A 17,092-nucleotide genomic window follows, 5' to 3' on the forward strand; every position below is an offset into this window, starting at 1 on the left:
AGCTAAAAATGCAAAATGTTTGCTTTATCAGCAGTGGAGCATTTTTCCCAAAGTTGTTTCCTGGCAAATACTGTCTTTTTAATAATAGTAGAAACCTTCGGGAATTTGGAAGATTTGGAGATTTAGTCCTAAGTAATATTTTCCTTCCCTTAGCCAGGTATAGCTACTACATTATGTTTATAGTACTTTCACAGATAACAAAGATTTAACAGATACAAATAAATAACCCTTGAAATTACTGCTTCCTGAAACTGTCACTTAATCTATTAACTGGATTGAATCAGATGATTTCTAAGTCCCTTAGGAATTTCCGATAATTAATTGCTCTAAAATTCTCAAAATTGAGAATCATTGCTTTTGAAAAGTACTTTTTAAATTTAGAAACAATTTGTTTTGTCTTTACATCTAGACCCAAAAATGCGCCTATTAAAAATAGGTGCTTGGTTACAGTCTGGATAAACTCTGTAGAGGTGCCTTAAAAAATAAGTAAATGCCTCTTTTTTTAGTTATCGGAAGCTGACAACACATTTTTTTTCTCTGATTGCAGATACTGTGAGAGTCGACGAAGGGTTTTGTTACAGCATGTGCATGAAGGCTATGAAAAAGATCTGTGGGAATACATTGAGGACTGAGAAGGGCCCTGCATAAAATGAACTCTGAAAACTTTACCATCTAGAGTGCTCATGCAATTAAAACAAAACAAAACACACAAGCAAGGAGGCACTAAGCCTATTCTGACACCTCTGGTCTGTAGTACCAGAATTCTGTTTTGTTAAAGGAAAGTTTAAGTAAATTATATTGTAATAAAAAAGGTAGATAAACCATTGTACAACAGTATTCTAGGCCACCAACAGAAGTGTGACAGACACACTAAAAGCCCTCCAACTTAACTTGTAACGTAGCTTCATTCTCAAAGCTGACTCCTTTTATTCTTTTTCTTTCTCCTGAGTGTAGTACAGTTAAGATTTAAAACAGCTCTTTGACACTGCTTTTCATGTCCAAACCAGCCATTTTGTTGTACTTTGGTAAATGCCCTCTCCCCTTTCTTCCTCTACACTTACAAATTCACCCAACACACACAAACTGACTCTTTCTCTCATACCCCAAGGTCATGAGTGAATGATGATTAGTTCCTTGTAAAGAAAATTCTTGGGGTGGGGAAAGGGGTAGGCAGCAAGAGGAATTAAAAACAAAAAACAAAAAAAACTTTATATATGACTTTTAAAACAAGAGGACAACACAGTATTTTTCAAAATTGTATATAGCGCATATGCATGGACAAAGCAAGCGTGGCACGTGTTTGCATAATGTTTAATTACAAAAAAATATTTATTCTTTAAAAATCTTCAAGATTATGTCTATTTGCTGTGCATTTTCTTTCAGTTTGCTTTATCTTTCCAGAGTTGAAGGTTAGGAGAAAAGGCGTGTGCTGATACAGCACCTCTGGAAGACCTGACTAGAGCTCCTTGACTTCCCTTTCCTGATACGACTTTGCCCTTTCTGGTTTCGATATGCCTGTTGCTGGCCATGGGCCTCATGCCTTGAATTCCCAGCTCTTGATCAGGGACAGGGAGGTCAAGCTCTGACTCAAACGCCATGGCCTGATGAGAGCTGCAACAGGGATTCTTGTGCTGCAGTTCAAGAATGGCCCTGTCCCTAGCCTCATCCCCCTCTGTGGCCCCATGCATTTGCCTAAGCCTCTGTGTGCCCATCATGCTCACAGCTGAAGGCTTCCTAGGCTCCCTGTCATACCCAGAGGAAACATTTCAATTTTTTTCCCCCTTAATTGCTGCTTTGAGCCTTTTAAGATTTTAGTTATGGCTCTTCTCTCACCCCTTATGTTAGGGTGTCAAATAGAATGTTTTTGCTTTAAATATAAATATAAATAAATAGCCATTCACTTAGTTTCGATTGTAAATGTAAAATGGCAGATACTGAAGTTGCGTGTGTGTGTTGCTGTGGGTTCAGTTTGAAGGCAAACACCCCCAGAAATGATATTCCCATCTAGTGCATTCAGATAGAAATCACTGAGCTTCTTTTCTATTGTCAGCAGATAGAATTAATAAGCATTTTTAGATGTGATGTCCATTTTTATGAATTTCTACTAAGAGCTATGTTAAAAGTAAAGGATGGTGGTGGTTTTATTAACTATGTACCTGTTTAGGCCATTCTGGCTGTGGTATTTTTCAACAGGTCAGCATCCCTAAATCTGTCAGTTTTATACAGGAGTGCAGAGTGAACTAGGCAACTAGATTAAGAGGTCGTAATATTAAATACCAGTTTGGGGACCTCTTTGTCTTCCTTTAACTGTCTTGTGCCTAGGGAGTGTTTACCATTTGTGAGGCAGCTTTGTCTGCTCTTGCATTGTACATCTTATTACTCCATTGGGAAGTAGGTTCACTTTCCTCTGGCCTTTTGCCTAAGTTAGGCTTTGCTGAATCACCCCTACTTTTCCTTTTAGAAAAGGTTGTTACATGAGATGTACTTGCAACAGTTCTTTCCCATCAAAAATCAGTGAATGTTTGCTGAGTATATTAATGCTGCTTCCTTAAACCACTTGTCGCTTTAGGATCAACTTTACCTGCACCTTTTATCCCACCCCGCATCCCCACCCCCTGCACCTCAGGTGCAAATCTGAACTCAGCATCTGCTTCTTTTTTAGTCTCATCTCCTCCCCTATCCCACATCATCCATTTGACTTTGTTTTAAATGACTGCATCAATCTTAAAAGACATCTATCAAAACTAAGGAGATTTTTTTTTTAAACAGGAAGCTTGAATAAGTTCCTTTCCCTGGTAACTTTGAAAAGCAGCCAGAGTTGCTATCTAGATATATGTGGCCCCTTAAAATGTTTTGTGTATGTGTGGTGTTTTAAAAAAATCTTACCAGTTAACTGCAGTATCTAGGTTTCAGTGTCATAAATCCCCTTGCAACATGCATCCAAAAACAGTGTGTGCACTTCATAACCAGCCCCCACCCATGGAGGTACAGTGCTTTTTAGAAATGCTTTCTAGTTTCAGTGTTGGCATATTACCTGAGGGTGTTGCATTTGTGGGTGTGTTCCCTAATTTGTATGGATCAAGGCAAACTGGTCTTTTCTACTTCCAAGCTTTCAACAACTGTCACTGTATTTGACAGAATTCCCTGAGTTAAGTGCTTTCATTGTTAATAGCTTCAGTGACCCCCAGCTGGGATAGGCAAGCCATATTGTATGACAGCTTCCCTATTTCACCTGCCTAAGTCTTTCTGTCAGAGGGCTCTATTCATGGTAAGCACCAGGGTCTCCCTGTCTTAGTGAGGCAGAATTCCGTTGTCTTTTGAAAAGTGCATGCTTCATGTGGACAATTCATTGAGCAGTGAGTAGATGGACTATAAATGACTTAGAATTAAATTTTGATCCAGAGCTCAGAATACAAACCACAGTGGTAAAATTGAGTAGCATATAATTAATCATGACTAAATTCTGTATAATTTGCTGCGACCCAGATTGTATGTGTTTTATGTGTGTTTAAATAAATATATTAAATACACATGTGTATACATACACACATATGTAACAGATCCAAGACTGACTGACTTGATTTGAAATGGTTGAATCTGCAGTGTAAAGTGTAGTTCAGCCACGATTAAGAACTGAAATTTAGTACAAGAGAGAAAAGAACTTGATGTAACATGCTGTTAGCTACGAATCCCAGTATAGAGCACTTGGGGGACGGGAGGGGGTGGGTTGGTGAGACAATCAGATCGGTGAATTGATTAAATGCTCCTAACCCTGTAATTTTGTGCATAGAGCACCCTGTGCTGTGGAAATAACTGTTCTTAGATTTTCATTGTAACTGGACTGTTCAGGTTGCCCAGAGGGAAAGAACATTCCTAATTCTAATAAAATAAACTTTTATTTTGTTATTCCATTAGTTATTTATGTTTATTTTTATAGTCAAAAAAACTTGGTGGCCTAACAGTCACCTGTATTATGTGCCTTATTCACTGTTCCTACTTAATATAAAATGTCAAGATTTGGTTCAGTTACTGTGCAGGAAACTGAATGAGACCATCCCCAACAATTAAATTGGTTGATGGAAGTCTTCAGAGAATTTCCCTAAAAGCTTTACAATTTCTTTGTCTTGAACATTGAACTTAGATTCCTATTTGTGTTATAAAGTAGTATTAGATGATAGTAGATCTCTGTCAATTTTTTAAAAGTAAAATATTTTAAAAGTTGTATTTAATCTTAAAACCCTTTGCATTACTTCCATTTAGCTCACTCTTAGAAGCTGGTTTCTCCCATAGGGATGGAGGGAGAGTTGTGTTTAAAAAGATCCCACAGTTGGAGATCTTTGTCATGGGTATTGCAGTGAAGTCCAGATTTTAGGACAATTAGATTTGGTCTATAATTGTGAGTGTTTTTTGATGATCATTTTCAAAGCACTTTCAACTTATATTACCACCTGAGGCAAGTTGGGTAGAAATTGCTCTTGTTATACTAAAGACAAAAATAAGACTCAGCAAGGTTAAGTAACTTGCCCAAGTTTAGAGTTTCTTCTCTCTGGGATATTCGATCAACATTTTACTACCTCTTTGTATCTTATTTTCTTAATCTGGTCTCAGAGTGACCTAGCATTCCGTACCAGGAAAGGTGATTCTTAACTGTAGTGTGGTACTTTTAAGTCAGATCAAAGACTACATAATATGCTTGTCACTGCTACTGTTAGAGGAATGTTATATGCTATCTCTTATTTTTTATTTGTTGTTGCAGAATTTGCAACTAATGTGGCTCTGTGTTTTTGACTAATCAAAGGAAGCCAGCCATGGATAGAAGAGTAGACCTCACCTTGCTGATTTGGACAGTCCTTATGAGAAGATTGCCACATGTACAGTGGAGAGTAAATGGTTCAGCATCATTTAATTTGATCAAGTAATGGCCAAGCAATTTGCAGTTGTTGGTCTAGTTATTTATTCAAGGGAATCTCCAAGGTAAAGAATTTTGGGAAGTCTACTGGAACTTGTTACAGAATTTGTTCTATAACTGATAGCTAAAAACGCACAGAACAGTCTATATACATTTCTTCTCAGCATTTGTCCTCGGAACTGGATGGCCTTTGGGGCTTTAAGAAGATAAGTAGTGAGCCTTATGGGTAGATCTTGGCTCAACAGAAATGGAAAAGTGGGGGCACATCAGATTTTGAGTTGGCATATTTCTGTTAATTTAAGGAATTTTCTTCACTTAGTCACCCATGATAAAATAGCTAACTCAAAAATGTTCCACTGGAAATAATCAAATAGTCCCTATTGTTGGAGTAAGCGGAGTAAGACAGCTTCTGAGTTTTAGTTTTTTGCTTTTTGTGGAATCCAATTTGTAAGGCTACTGTTGATATTTCTCTAGGTAGTAGCATTTATGGTGGGAAAAATAATGTGATATTCTTTTTGGAAAGCAGTTTCAAACTATGATTACACCATAGACATGCTGGTTTAGGGCCATTTTCAGACTGGGAGCCAATCAGTGTATAAGGAACACTGATATGTAGCAGCTCTAGCAAACCAAAAGCACAACTGTATGACCACAGTAATCCAGGGGTCTGCAGATAGTTTAAACTCAGATGTCTGTAAGGGCCAGGTAAATACCTTTACGGACTACCCTGGGCTGACTGGGCTCTGAGAGGAGCCTGTGAAACACGTGTGTGAATTCTCTCCATGTTGAAATGTGGGTAATTCACAAGATTCTTAAACATGGGTCAAAGGAAAACCGCTTGAGCTGTATCATTTTCCAACTTGTGTTAGTTTTGGGTTGCATCTTAATGCCACTGCCCATGTGACATACATTGGAATCACTGAGAAACCTTGAAAGAAAAACTACAACAAAAACCTAATGCGTGAGTCTCATCTCACAGAGATTATGATTTAATTCCTGGGCATAAAATTTTAACGCCCTGTCCCCACCCCCATCCCCAATGATTGAGCAGTATAATTGGAGACCTGCAGACAAGGTTGAGGCTATTGATTAAGGTTGAGACATTTCTATAGTGTCAAAGAGGGACCATAGGTGAGCACACTCTGTCATAATGGACAATAGGACTCATAAATTCACAAGCTCTGGAAATGCCTCATTGTAGGCGCTAGCTGAGTGGCTTTGTGGAATGATGCCTCCTAAGAGTCTAGAGTGAAGTGCCTGATTTTTGGTCAGTTCTCTGGTATTTGCCTATCTTGGAGAAAATTGATTTAACAACAACAAAAATGGTAGAACTGACATTCAGAGTAGAATGTTCACATCTACTGGCAACATAAGCTTTTCTCAAGGGAGAGAAGTATCAGGGAAATAAACCAATGTAAGTCTGAGCAAAGATAGTTGAATGATATAAGCAAAGTTATAAACTGTGTCAAGTCTGCACAGTTCCACTTAATTGCTCAGTTTAATTCATAGCACTGAAGAGTCAGATTTCTCACTTCCATTCTTTTGATGATCTTGTGTTAGGAGAGTAGATTTTCCTCTTCTTACCCAGTATGATGTAATGGAAAGAGTGTCAGTGTTTCTCAGCCATGGTTTTCTATAGGATTTTCTTTTGTAAAATGGGGATACTAATAGGAGCTACAATTTGTTGAGTGATTCTTGCCAGATGCCTTACTTACATAACTATCTTCTAAGCCCTAGAACAAAGTAGGCATTTGTGGAGGCTAGCTCCACAAACCAGCTGAACCTGAGGAGTGGGTGGGAGATTTAAAAGAAACACAGAGATAGATACAAGAAACACAGAAACCAAAGTTGCAATCAGGAGTTTCACTGACCGCTGGTGGTGGACAAGTGATGCAATTTTATTTCCGAGCACAGCTTATTCATAGGCTCACAATGATCTCATTTCCGGAAGTAATCTCATATCTAGCCCTTCACAGGCATTGCTGTCCTGTTCCACAAGTGAGAAAACAGGTTCATAAACTATTAACTACAGAGAATTTGTGGCAGGGTTATGGTGTGCCTGACTCCATGTGTTCATTCCACATACTATATTGCCTTTTATAGGAATACTGTCAGAATTAAAATTAATGGAAAAACATCTTAGTTACAAAAACAAGCATGCTAGTATGAACTTAGGCAAAAATAAAAATAAAGATTTAGAGTGGTCTCATAGACTCCCAAAAAGACCAATTTGGACTCCTAAACTGGCATTGTCCATCATCTGTACACCCACATCATTCTGTTAGAAGCTGTTAGCGAGCGTCTGCTTTTCCTGTCTGCTACCCCATAGCTCCAGGTGTTAACATTTTAACTGTTCAGACACATGGTAGACAGAACCAAACAGCCATGGGACAGGTACAAATAAGGCTCTTGAGGGGTTTACTCCTGTGGATTGGGAGGCAGATCTTGTAGATTATGGTTCGCTGGCTGCACATCACAAGTGTCCCAACAAAACCAAAGTGTCCCAAAAGCTTTTTAAAAAATAAATGTTAGGAGAAAACTAAAAATAGAAACACCATTTGACTCCGGAATCCCACTCGTTGGAATTTACCCAAAGAATACAACCTCTCAGATTCAAAAAGACATATGCACCCCTATGTTTATCACAGCACTATTTACAATAGCCAAGATATGGAAGCAACCTAAGTGTCCATCAGTAGATGAATGGATGAAGAACATGTGGTACATATACACAATGGAATACTATTCAGCCATAAGAAAGAAACATCCTGCCATTTGCAACCACATGGATGGAGCTGGAGGACATTATGCTCAGTGAAATAAGCCAGGTGGAAAAAGACAAATGCTAAATGATTTTCCTCATTTGTGGAGTATAACAATGAAGCAAAACTGAAGGAACAAAATGGCAGCAGACTCAGAGACTCCAAGAATGAACTAGTGGTTACCAAAGGGGAGGGGTGTGGGAGGGCGGGTGGGGAGGGAGGGAGAAGGGGATTGAGGGGTATTATGTTTAGTGCACATGGTGTGGGGATCACGGGGAGGACAGTGTAGCACAGAGAAGGCACATAGTGGATCTGTGGCATCTTACTACACTGATGGACAGTGACTGCATTGGGGTATGGGTGGGACTTGATAATATGGGTAAATGTAGAAACCACATTGTTTTTTCATGTGAAACTCTCATAAGTGTAAATCAATCATGCCTTAATAAAAAATTTTAAAAATAAAGAAATAAATGTTAGAAATTGGTATATAAGTTATAGCTAGCTTATTTTTAAATGCTTCATGTCCATCTTTTTAAAACAATCCTATGAGATAGGATGTCCATTTTGTAAGTAAAAAAATAGAAGCTCAAAGAAGGTAAGTAACTTCCCTAAGGTCATCCATTTGTAAGTGGCAGAATGAAGATTCCAGTCAAGGTACCTTCAATCAGCAACACATGGCATCAGACACAGTTGCAGGCCTTGGAGGTACAACCCTGAACAAAGGGTCTGTTGATTTGTCTCAAGTTCTAACTCCTGATTCTACATAGAGACTTAGTGGATTGCCCAAGGTCATCCAGCCAGTTAATAGAGATGGATGCACATTTTGACCACTACATTATATTCTTAACTCCCTAGCTACTGCTCAAACAGCCTTGCAAAAAATACCTGCTAAATTTACATAGACTGGTTAGGGGATTTCCAGCCTTAGGTTGCCCTGGAGACTCAATGACCAAATCCTATATTTGGCTCTTGTCTGTTCAAAACATGCCTCTTGTTAACGTCAGATATTCCACTACAAAGGCCCTAAAGTACACCTTTTTCTCCGTCATTTGAAAAACACCCTAGTGTTTAACAAGAGTCAAGAAGCAAGTCCATACTTCCAAACCCTTCCAGGAAGCCAATCTTAACCTATTTTGAGCTGATGACTTGGCTTCATGTGCACAAAGTAACATTCCCTGACTTGTCTTATTTGGCACCTGTATACAAAGTCTGTTATTTACTTTTCAATCTGCCTGCTCTGCCATGGAGTATACAAGTTTCTTTCAGGGTGGAATTTTGGAAGGTGATTATAGAAATGTAAACTAATTCTCTGTAATAGGTGGTATAATTCCCCGAAAAGCTGTCTAGGCTGAAAACTCACTTCTGTAGATTTTAGATTTCCTTCTGATGGCTATAATTGGCTTCTGTATGCATAAAAACAAGGTAGTGCTCTGGAAGCCACTTCAATGCATATTAAATGGATATTTCTTAAAATTATGAATCAGGGACTTGTGCTGTGAGGACTTGGTTCTCTGGAATCAGTTGCCCAAGTTTGGATTCCTAAGGAGTGAGCAAACACACAAAGCAGAAATTCATCCTAAATTTTCTGAGGGACCCTATCCAAAACTCCATATACTTAGTGAATTTCCCAGCTTTCTCTTGCAGGGAGACTTACTATGTGTACTCTAGCCATGTCTGGTCACATTTTCTCAGAGTACAGCATAAAATGATAATGAGCATTTATGGAGCACCTCCTGTGAGCCTTCTTGGGCAGTAGACTCTTTAATGGAAATTATAAGTACTTGCACCTGCTCTCAAGTCATTTATAAACCGAATTGCTAGTCTTCCTGGTATGAACAAAGTTGTTTTGTTTGTTAATAAATTCCTACCATATGACCCTGACTTGTGGTTCATTTCTGCATAACTAGGGCAAATACTAAAGACTTCTCTAACAAAAGAGAAAGCATGACTTGAGTGTCCAACAGCTTTGGGAAAGATGCTCGCTTTGGATAGGAAATGGATTTGTATCCAAATATCCTGCAAGTGTTTTGGAGCATTGTAAAGGTCATGGTAGTAAGTACCAGTGAATGGGTTTAATGAAGAGTGATAGTGTTTTATATGCCTTTGAAGAATTAATTTTCACTCCATTATTTTGACTGGCCTGCAATAGAGTAGGTTAAGTACTATACCATCTATTCACGTAAATCACATTAGTATAAATCAGTGCCTTATAATGGTCAAATGGTTGCTCACTAACCAGTAAAAATAAACTCTCAGTTCCATAAAGTTGCTTCACAGATTCTAAATGCTATGTCTTCGGGACATTGAGTTGTGTCCTTTAAGATATATTCTATAATCAAGGAGCTAGACCTGAACAGATTAGAGGACAAAAACCACACTGAGGAGAACAAATCAGGCAGGTCAGTAAACGGTTGGTGACAGATCCTCCACTCACCTTTATTTTAAATTGATACATAGAAATCAACATATTATAAGATGCACAATCTTGTGTTCAGTCTGGTTGAAAACACCTGTGTGATAACTATCCAAAAGAACAGAATATTACCATTAACCCAGAATCGTCCTGTGCATCTTTCAGATAATCCCTACTCCCCTCCTTATTCCAATGATTATTTGCTGATTTTATCACTAAAGATTTATTTTGCCTGCTTTTGGACTTTATATAAATGGAATCATACATGTACTCCTTTGCCTCTGGCTTCTTTTACTTAAAATGCTTTAAAGACATCCATATTGTCCTATGTATTAGTAAATTATTATTTATTTCTGAGCAGTATTTCATTCTATAAGATACGTACCACAGTTTATCCATTCTTCGATTGATAGACTTTTAGATTGTTTCCAGTTTGGGATAATTATGGATAAGGTTGCTATGTTTTTTCTTAGGTAAAATTTTTTTGGTTTGGTTTTGTAGATAATGTATTTTTATTTCTTTTTAATAAATACCTAAGAATAGAAAATTGTTGAATCATATGGTAACTTTTTAAGAAACTTTCTGTATTCTAAAGTGGTTTGCCATTTTGTACTCCTATCAATGATGTTTGAGAGTTCCAGATACTCCCTACTTCCCATATCTTTGTTAACATTTACTGTTGTCAGTGTTCCACTTAATATCAGCTATTGTACTGGGTACAGAATAATTAATTTTAATTTACATTTGCCTGATAATGTCGAGCACTTTTCATATGCTTATCTTAATGTGTATTTCTTTCATGTCTTGTCCCATTTTAATGTTAGATTGTCTTCTTATTGTGGTTATTCTATGAATTCTGATACAAGTCCTTTGAATGGATATATGTGTTGTGATTTTTTTTTTTTTGTAGACTATAGCTTATCCACTTTCTTGGGATCTTTGAATGAGCAGAAATTTTATTTTTATAAAGTTCACATTATCAACTTTTTTATTTTATGGTTTTAGGACAAGGTCACAGGAACATATTTTCTTTTAGAAGTTTAATGGCTTGGGGTTTTATATGTATGATCAAAGACCATCTATGATCCATTTCAGTGGCTTTAGGTTTTACATCTATGGTTTGGAGCTTTACACTTGGGTATATGACCCATCTCTAATTATTGTGTAAGGAATGAAGTTTATTTCAACATGGAAATTCAGTTGTTCCAACAGCATTTGTTTAAAAAAATTTTCCTTCACCCATTAGATTGGCTTGGAATCTTGGTTAAAAATCATTTAACCATATGGGGGTAGTTATTTTTAGACTCTTTTCTGTTCCCCACAATACTTGATTATTATTGTTTTTCATATTTTTCAGCAACTCTAAGTTTCCATCTTTTATACATTTGCTTTAATCTGGAGAAGTTCATTTTTAGCCTTTCATCTATTGTTGTTTCTAGAGATGATTTCCCTTGGCTTTTATCAGAGACTTTTACTTTAGAATATCTTATGGAGCATTTACTTTAGTTTCTAAGGGCTATTTTAGCTGGATATAGAATTCTATGTTGACCTTTATTTTTTCTTCTTTCAGTATTTTAAAGAAGTCATTTATTTGTCATCATGTCTCATTTGTTTCTGTTAAGAAATCACCACTTCTGTTTACTTGTGGTTACTGTTATGGTTATTTGCTCTTTATCTTTGGTTTTCAGCAGATTGACTTTTATATGTCTAGGTATGGGTTTTGTTTTTTTTTAATATAGAATTTACTGAATCTCTTGGATCTGTGGTGATGTTGCTCATTAATATTGGTTATTTCTTGGCCATTACCTCTTCAAATACTTCTTTTGTTCCGTCCTTTCTCACCTCTCCTCTCCTTCTGGCATTCCAATTACACATATATTAGATGAACTGGTATTGCCTTACAGATCGCAGATGATTTTCACCCATTCTTTTCTCTTGGTTCTCAGGTTGGATACTTTCCATTTAGCTGTCCTCAAGTTCTCTGATCTAATTAATCCTTTTCTTATTATATCATATTTTTCATTTCTAGCATTTCATTATGCTTGTACGGTTACCATGTTTTTGGCATGTTCTATTTCTTCATGTATAGGCTACATTTTCCACTAGATTCTGTAGCATTTTTACATCTATTGCTTCCAGTTTTTGACCTCCACTAGATTTTTTTAGTATTTTAATCAGTTATTTAAATATTCCAACTGATAATTCAACATTTGGGTCATCTCTGGTTCTGCTTCTGTTGGACCCTTGCTCTGTTACCATGGATTTCATATTTTTGCTTTTGCATACATCATATATTTGATTGTGTGCTGGACATTTTGTATGAAAAACAAATACCTTCAAAGGAGAGACTGAAGTATTGCTTACCTTCAAATGGATCATAATCATTTTTCTTAACAGCCATTTGAGTAGGGAGTCAGTCAATCTGGTGTATATTTGATATAGATCTCGGATTATCGCAGCTTTAATTTGATTCACTTTACCACTACTTCAAATATTTTGAAGATAGGATCCCATTCCCTTCAGCAGGGCCTAGGTTTTGGGATTAAAAAGATTCCAGAGATATAACTTTGTTTCATGGCCAAGCTATCAGCTTTTGGAAATATCAGAGATCTCTCCTTTCTAGTGGAAAATGTGAACAAACCAGCCAAGCTGACAGGTTTTTGGTTACTAGGATAGCCGAGTGGGAACGTATTTGTCTCAGCTTGTGTGTGTGGCCTACCTTGGTCTTTTCAGGAAGAATTCCCACAGGGCCTTGGGGATGGCTCTCAGTTATCTCCTCTTTTAGCCTCCAAGAGCGCCTCTGATGTATTTCTCAGAATTCCTGCCTTGCCTTCTCATTTTTAAAGGATATCTTGTACTTGGGAGAAGCTTCTCTTACCTCAAGGAGGTGATTTTTCTCAGCTCTTCTATTATCTACCCCCTCCCACTTTCAGTCTGTTACCTCCCTGTACTTGGCTAAGATTCAAAAGGTAAGATTGGTGTGTGGGTGCAGGCTTTCTCTGTGCATTTGGGTCATCTAGATTCAAATGGCGTGCCAGCCTCTATAGGGCTATTAAAATTTTGTTAAATTTCAACTAGTTTTTCTGTACTCCCCTGTGATAGATTCTTCTTCCTAGCGTAGTTCAGCCAGGAGTATGAGCAGCTGTGGGTCTCTTCTCTCCTATGAAGGACTTAATACTTTCTTTCTGGAGGTTGGTTCATTTAGATTTCTTTATATTCTCAGCTTTCTGATCAGTTAAAAATATTTTTGATTTTCCAAATCATCTGGCCTTTTCCTTGTTTGTTAGGGTGGGACCTATCTTCTCCTGTGATTTTCTACATCCGGATCAGAAGTGAATTCCAGGAATGGGAGTTTAAAAAATGGTTTCATTTGTGTATTTTTATCAACTTGTTTTTTTAAATTAAGAAATGGATAATAGGAAGTTACATTTTATAGAATGATAAACAATGCAAGTGCTAGGTCCCTGGTCCTCTCTACTCTTTCTACAATGAAGATCATTACCAATTTCTTGTGATTTCTTCTCAAAATTTTATTTACATGTGTGTCTTCTCCCTTATGTTTAAAACACAAATAGAAGCATAATTTCTACTCTTTGCTTTTTTCATACTACTATTTTCACCATCGTTTTTAGTCTTTTACAGGGCTGCATAACAAATCTTACATTGGATAACTGGTTTATTTAAACAATCCCTCGTGATGGACATTGGGTTGTTTCCAGTATTTTTTCTCACAAACAATGCAATATATATGTCTTTTTTCACATTTGCTGTCCAGTATATCTGTAAAATAAGGAATGGGCATATTTAAATTGCTTCATGAAAGCTCCTGGAACTTCATTTTGTTTTGAAGTGTTTCCCTAGGTGTTGGCTGGATTCTTAGGAGTTAGTGGTATGGATTTTGTAAGGCCTGCAAAAGAGGCATAGGATGCTAGAGTTGCCTGGCAGGTGGCAAAACAAAGTTGGCTGTAGACCCTATCAGAGGAGGAATGACATATTAAAATATTTAAAATGTAGAAACTCAACTATAATCCCTCCTTTATACGTATATTGGGGATGTTGTAAAGTTACTGATGCTTGGTTTCTCTCCTGCCTTCTCAACCCCTACCACAGCAGGGAAAAAGATAAATGATATCTATCTCCTTTTCCCTCATTCCCACATATCCAGTTCTACACCATAGGAAATTTGTTTGGAACGCCTTACCCAGCCATATTACTTGAAGGATCCTGATAAGCAAGGTTATATCCAAGGTTTTCTAAGGGAAGTGAAGACTTGTGCTACACACAAAAAAACTATGTGATTCTGGGATCTTCCTGTGAATATGTTATGTTTTCTGAAGAGATTTTTCTAATTAAAATTAGAAACCTATCTAATTAAAGCACAGTTTGGTTATTGCAATTTGAGGAATCCACATCCTTTTAATTTAAAAGGCCCTTGTAAAGAAATTGCTCTTATAAGATCTGGGATCAAAGGATTTAAAAACAAAATAATAATAATGACTTCTATTTATTTAATAACATAGGCATAAACAATGTCATTTAGTACTCACAGAAACCCTTTCAGGGAGATCTCAACCATCAGGCAGCATGCTCATGAGCTTTCCATCGACACCTTCCTCAGGCTGCCCATCTCAGTAATTGACTGTACTGTTCATCCAGTTGCTTTTAAAGTTAGAAACCTAGTAATCTTCCCATGATATCTATCTCCCTTTCCCTCATTCCCGCATATCCAGTTCTACACCATAGGAAATTTGTTTTAGCTCCTAAAATTCTTGAGAATCTATTTTTTATTCCATTTATTTTCCCATCACTCTAGTCCAAGTGAATTATTTCAGCATCTCTCGTTTGCAGTATGCTTTAGTCTCTCCTAGATTGTCAATTCTTGCCTCCCTTCTCAATTCACTCCTTACTCACTTAGCTAACATGAACTCTTTAAATGTTAATTATGACCATGTCAGTCTTGCTCAAAACTCTGCTTTCCCAGTGCTCTTAGAATAAAAATCCCTCACACAGGCTCTGAGGATCTGCACCACTAATCTCTGCTGCCTATATACCTATTGCCATTAATTCTCTTCCCTGTCCCTCTTTCCAGGCACATTGTCTTCTTTCTGTGCTGCGAACTGGTCAGGCATCATCTATCCTCAGGGCCTTTGCACAAGCTCCTCCTTTGCCTTAGAGTTACTCCTCAGCCTACTCCTCCCCCAAGCTAATGCCTTTTTCTTTAGGTCTCCTTTTAAACATCTCTTACCCAGGGAAATTTATTTGTCCAGATAAGCCTAGATTGGATCTCCCTGTTATTTGCTATTACTACTATACAGGTTTCTCCTTAGCATTTACCAAAATTCTCATGATATATTATGTTCTTTTAATTTCATTTTTCTCTATTAGAATAGGCAATACATCATTTGGTACCAAGTGAAATTGTACAAAGATACAGGGTAAAAAGTTTCTTCCTTTTCCTGTCCCTCTGCCATCCAGTTCTTCTAAGAAGTAACCACTTTTAGCATTTTGAATATCCTTCCAGAAATATTACTTGAGTATACAAGCAATAATATACATAATATTCCTTTTTTTACCTTTTCTTTTATTAACATGGATACTATGTACATTTTTATGCACTTTTTTATCTGTTAATATCTTGGCAATTCTTCTATATCAATATGTAATAGTTGCCTCTTTCTTTTTCATGTACCACATAGCATGGGTTTACCATACTTTCTTTAACAATTACTGGGCATTTGTTTTCAGGCTTTGGTTATTACAAACAATGCTGCATTTCATAACTTTGTATGTAAAGTCATTTTACAAATTTATACTTACAGAATACATTCTTAGAAATGAAATAATTTGGTTAAAGGTTATATGCATTTAAAATTTTGGTAGTTAGTGCCAAATTGGAGGTTTGTACTAATTCACATTCCTACTTGCCACAGATGAAAAATGTGTTTCCTCACAAATGAACAAATTTTTGTTCTTTGCCAATGTAAGAGGTGCAAACTATCTCTTGGGAACTTGAATTTGCATGTTTTTCTTATTTGCAAAGTTGTATTTTCATGTGTTTAACAGCCATTTTTATTTTTTATTTAGTGCACGGTTTCTTCATAAACTTTGCTTACGTTATTACATAATGTCTGACTTCCTCGCTTGCACTCTAAGGTCGGTGCTCTGGGTGCTGGGATTCTATTATTTTTTCAACCCATTGCTCTCGTGCTGGAATGATTGAAGCTCAAAGCAATGACTGGACTCAGGACATGCAGTAGTAAAGTCCAGAACTCATGTTTGACTCCAAAGCCCACACGTACTTCCAAGATCACCCATTGAAAAGACTAAGGATTTAATTAAGTACACAAGGGGCCAGATAGGTAATGAAGTGAGAACCCTGGCAAAAACGCAAACAAATATCTACAGTCGCAGCCCTTCTCAGATATATTTTATGGCCAGTCAGGCCCACTGTCTGATCTTTATTCATTCCCAGGCCGGATTTTTGGCTTTCTTGTTAAATCTCATTGCCTGCGCTCAAATGCAGGCCACCGGCAGCAGGTTTGCAAAGTCTGGATTAAACAACAGTGGAAGACTGAAGAGGCGAGTACCTCAGTTGGGTAGTGACAGCCAAGAAACGAGGAGGGTTTTATGTAAGGCGAGAATGAAGTTTTCTGCCCTTGCGTTTGGGTTTGGGGAGCTCGCAGGAGCAGGACTCGATCAGAGTGGCGTCGGAGCAGGACGTGGCAAAGTGGAGGGTGAACCGCGCTCCAGCCGCCCGCCACTCCCGCCAGCGCGGTCCCGGGTTTCTCCAGCGGCGTCCAGACAGGACTTGGGGCGGTAGGGGCTGCCCGGGATGAAGGGAACGTGTGGCTGCGCAATCCCTCCCTGGCTCCACCACAGCCAGGCCTAGTCTGTGTAGAATGAGCCTAGCCTTCTCCGGTTCCAGAAGACCCTCCCAGCGAAGCCTTTCCCTCGCGGTCGACTTCCTCTCCAGCTCAGGCCCCGCCCCGTAACCCCAGTTATACG

General features: G+C 37.8%; 1 protein-coding gene across 2 annotated transcripts in view; it reads left to right on the plus strand.

Moving 5' to 3' along the window:
- The window catches only part of ARIH1 (ariadne RBR E3 ubiquitin protein ligase 1), a 125,029-nt gene extending 121,118 nt beyond the window's left edge, over positions 1–3,911 (plus strand). For both annotated transcript variants that reach the window (XR_012120779.1, XM_037010100.2), the window contains one exon: positions 548–3,911. Coding sequence is in view for 1 of the 2 variants with exons in the window: in XM_037010100.2 (XP_036865995.1) it covers positions 548–632 (85 nt within the window). In the remaining variant the exon portion in view is untranslated. The remainder of the gene's footprint in view (positions 1–547) is intronic.
- Positions 3,912–17,092: the final 13,181 nt, after the last annotated feature.

This window comes from Manis javanica, chromosome 8 (genome assembly GCF_040802235.1).
Source record: "Manis javanica isolate MJ-LG chromosome 8, MJ_LKY, whole genome shotgun sequence".
Classification (NCBI taxonomy): domain Eukaryota; kingdom Metazoa; phylum Chordata; class Mammalia; order Pholidota; family Manidae; genus Manis; species Manis javanica.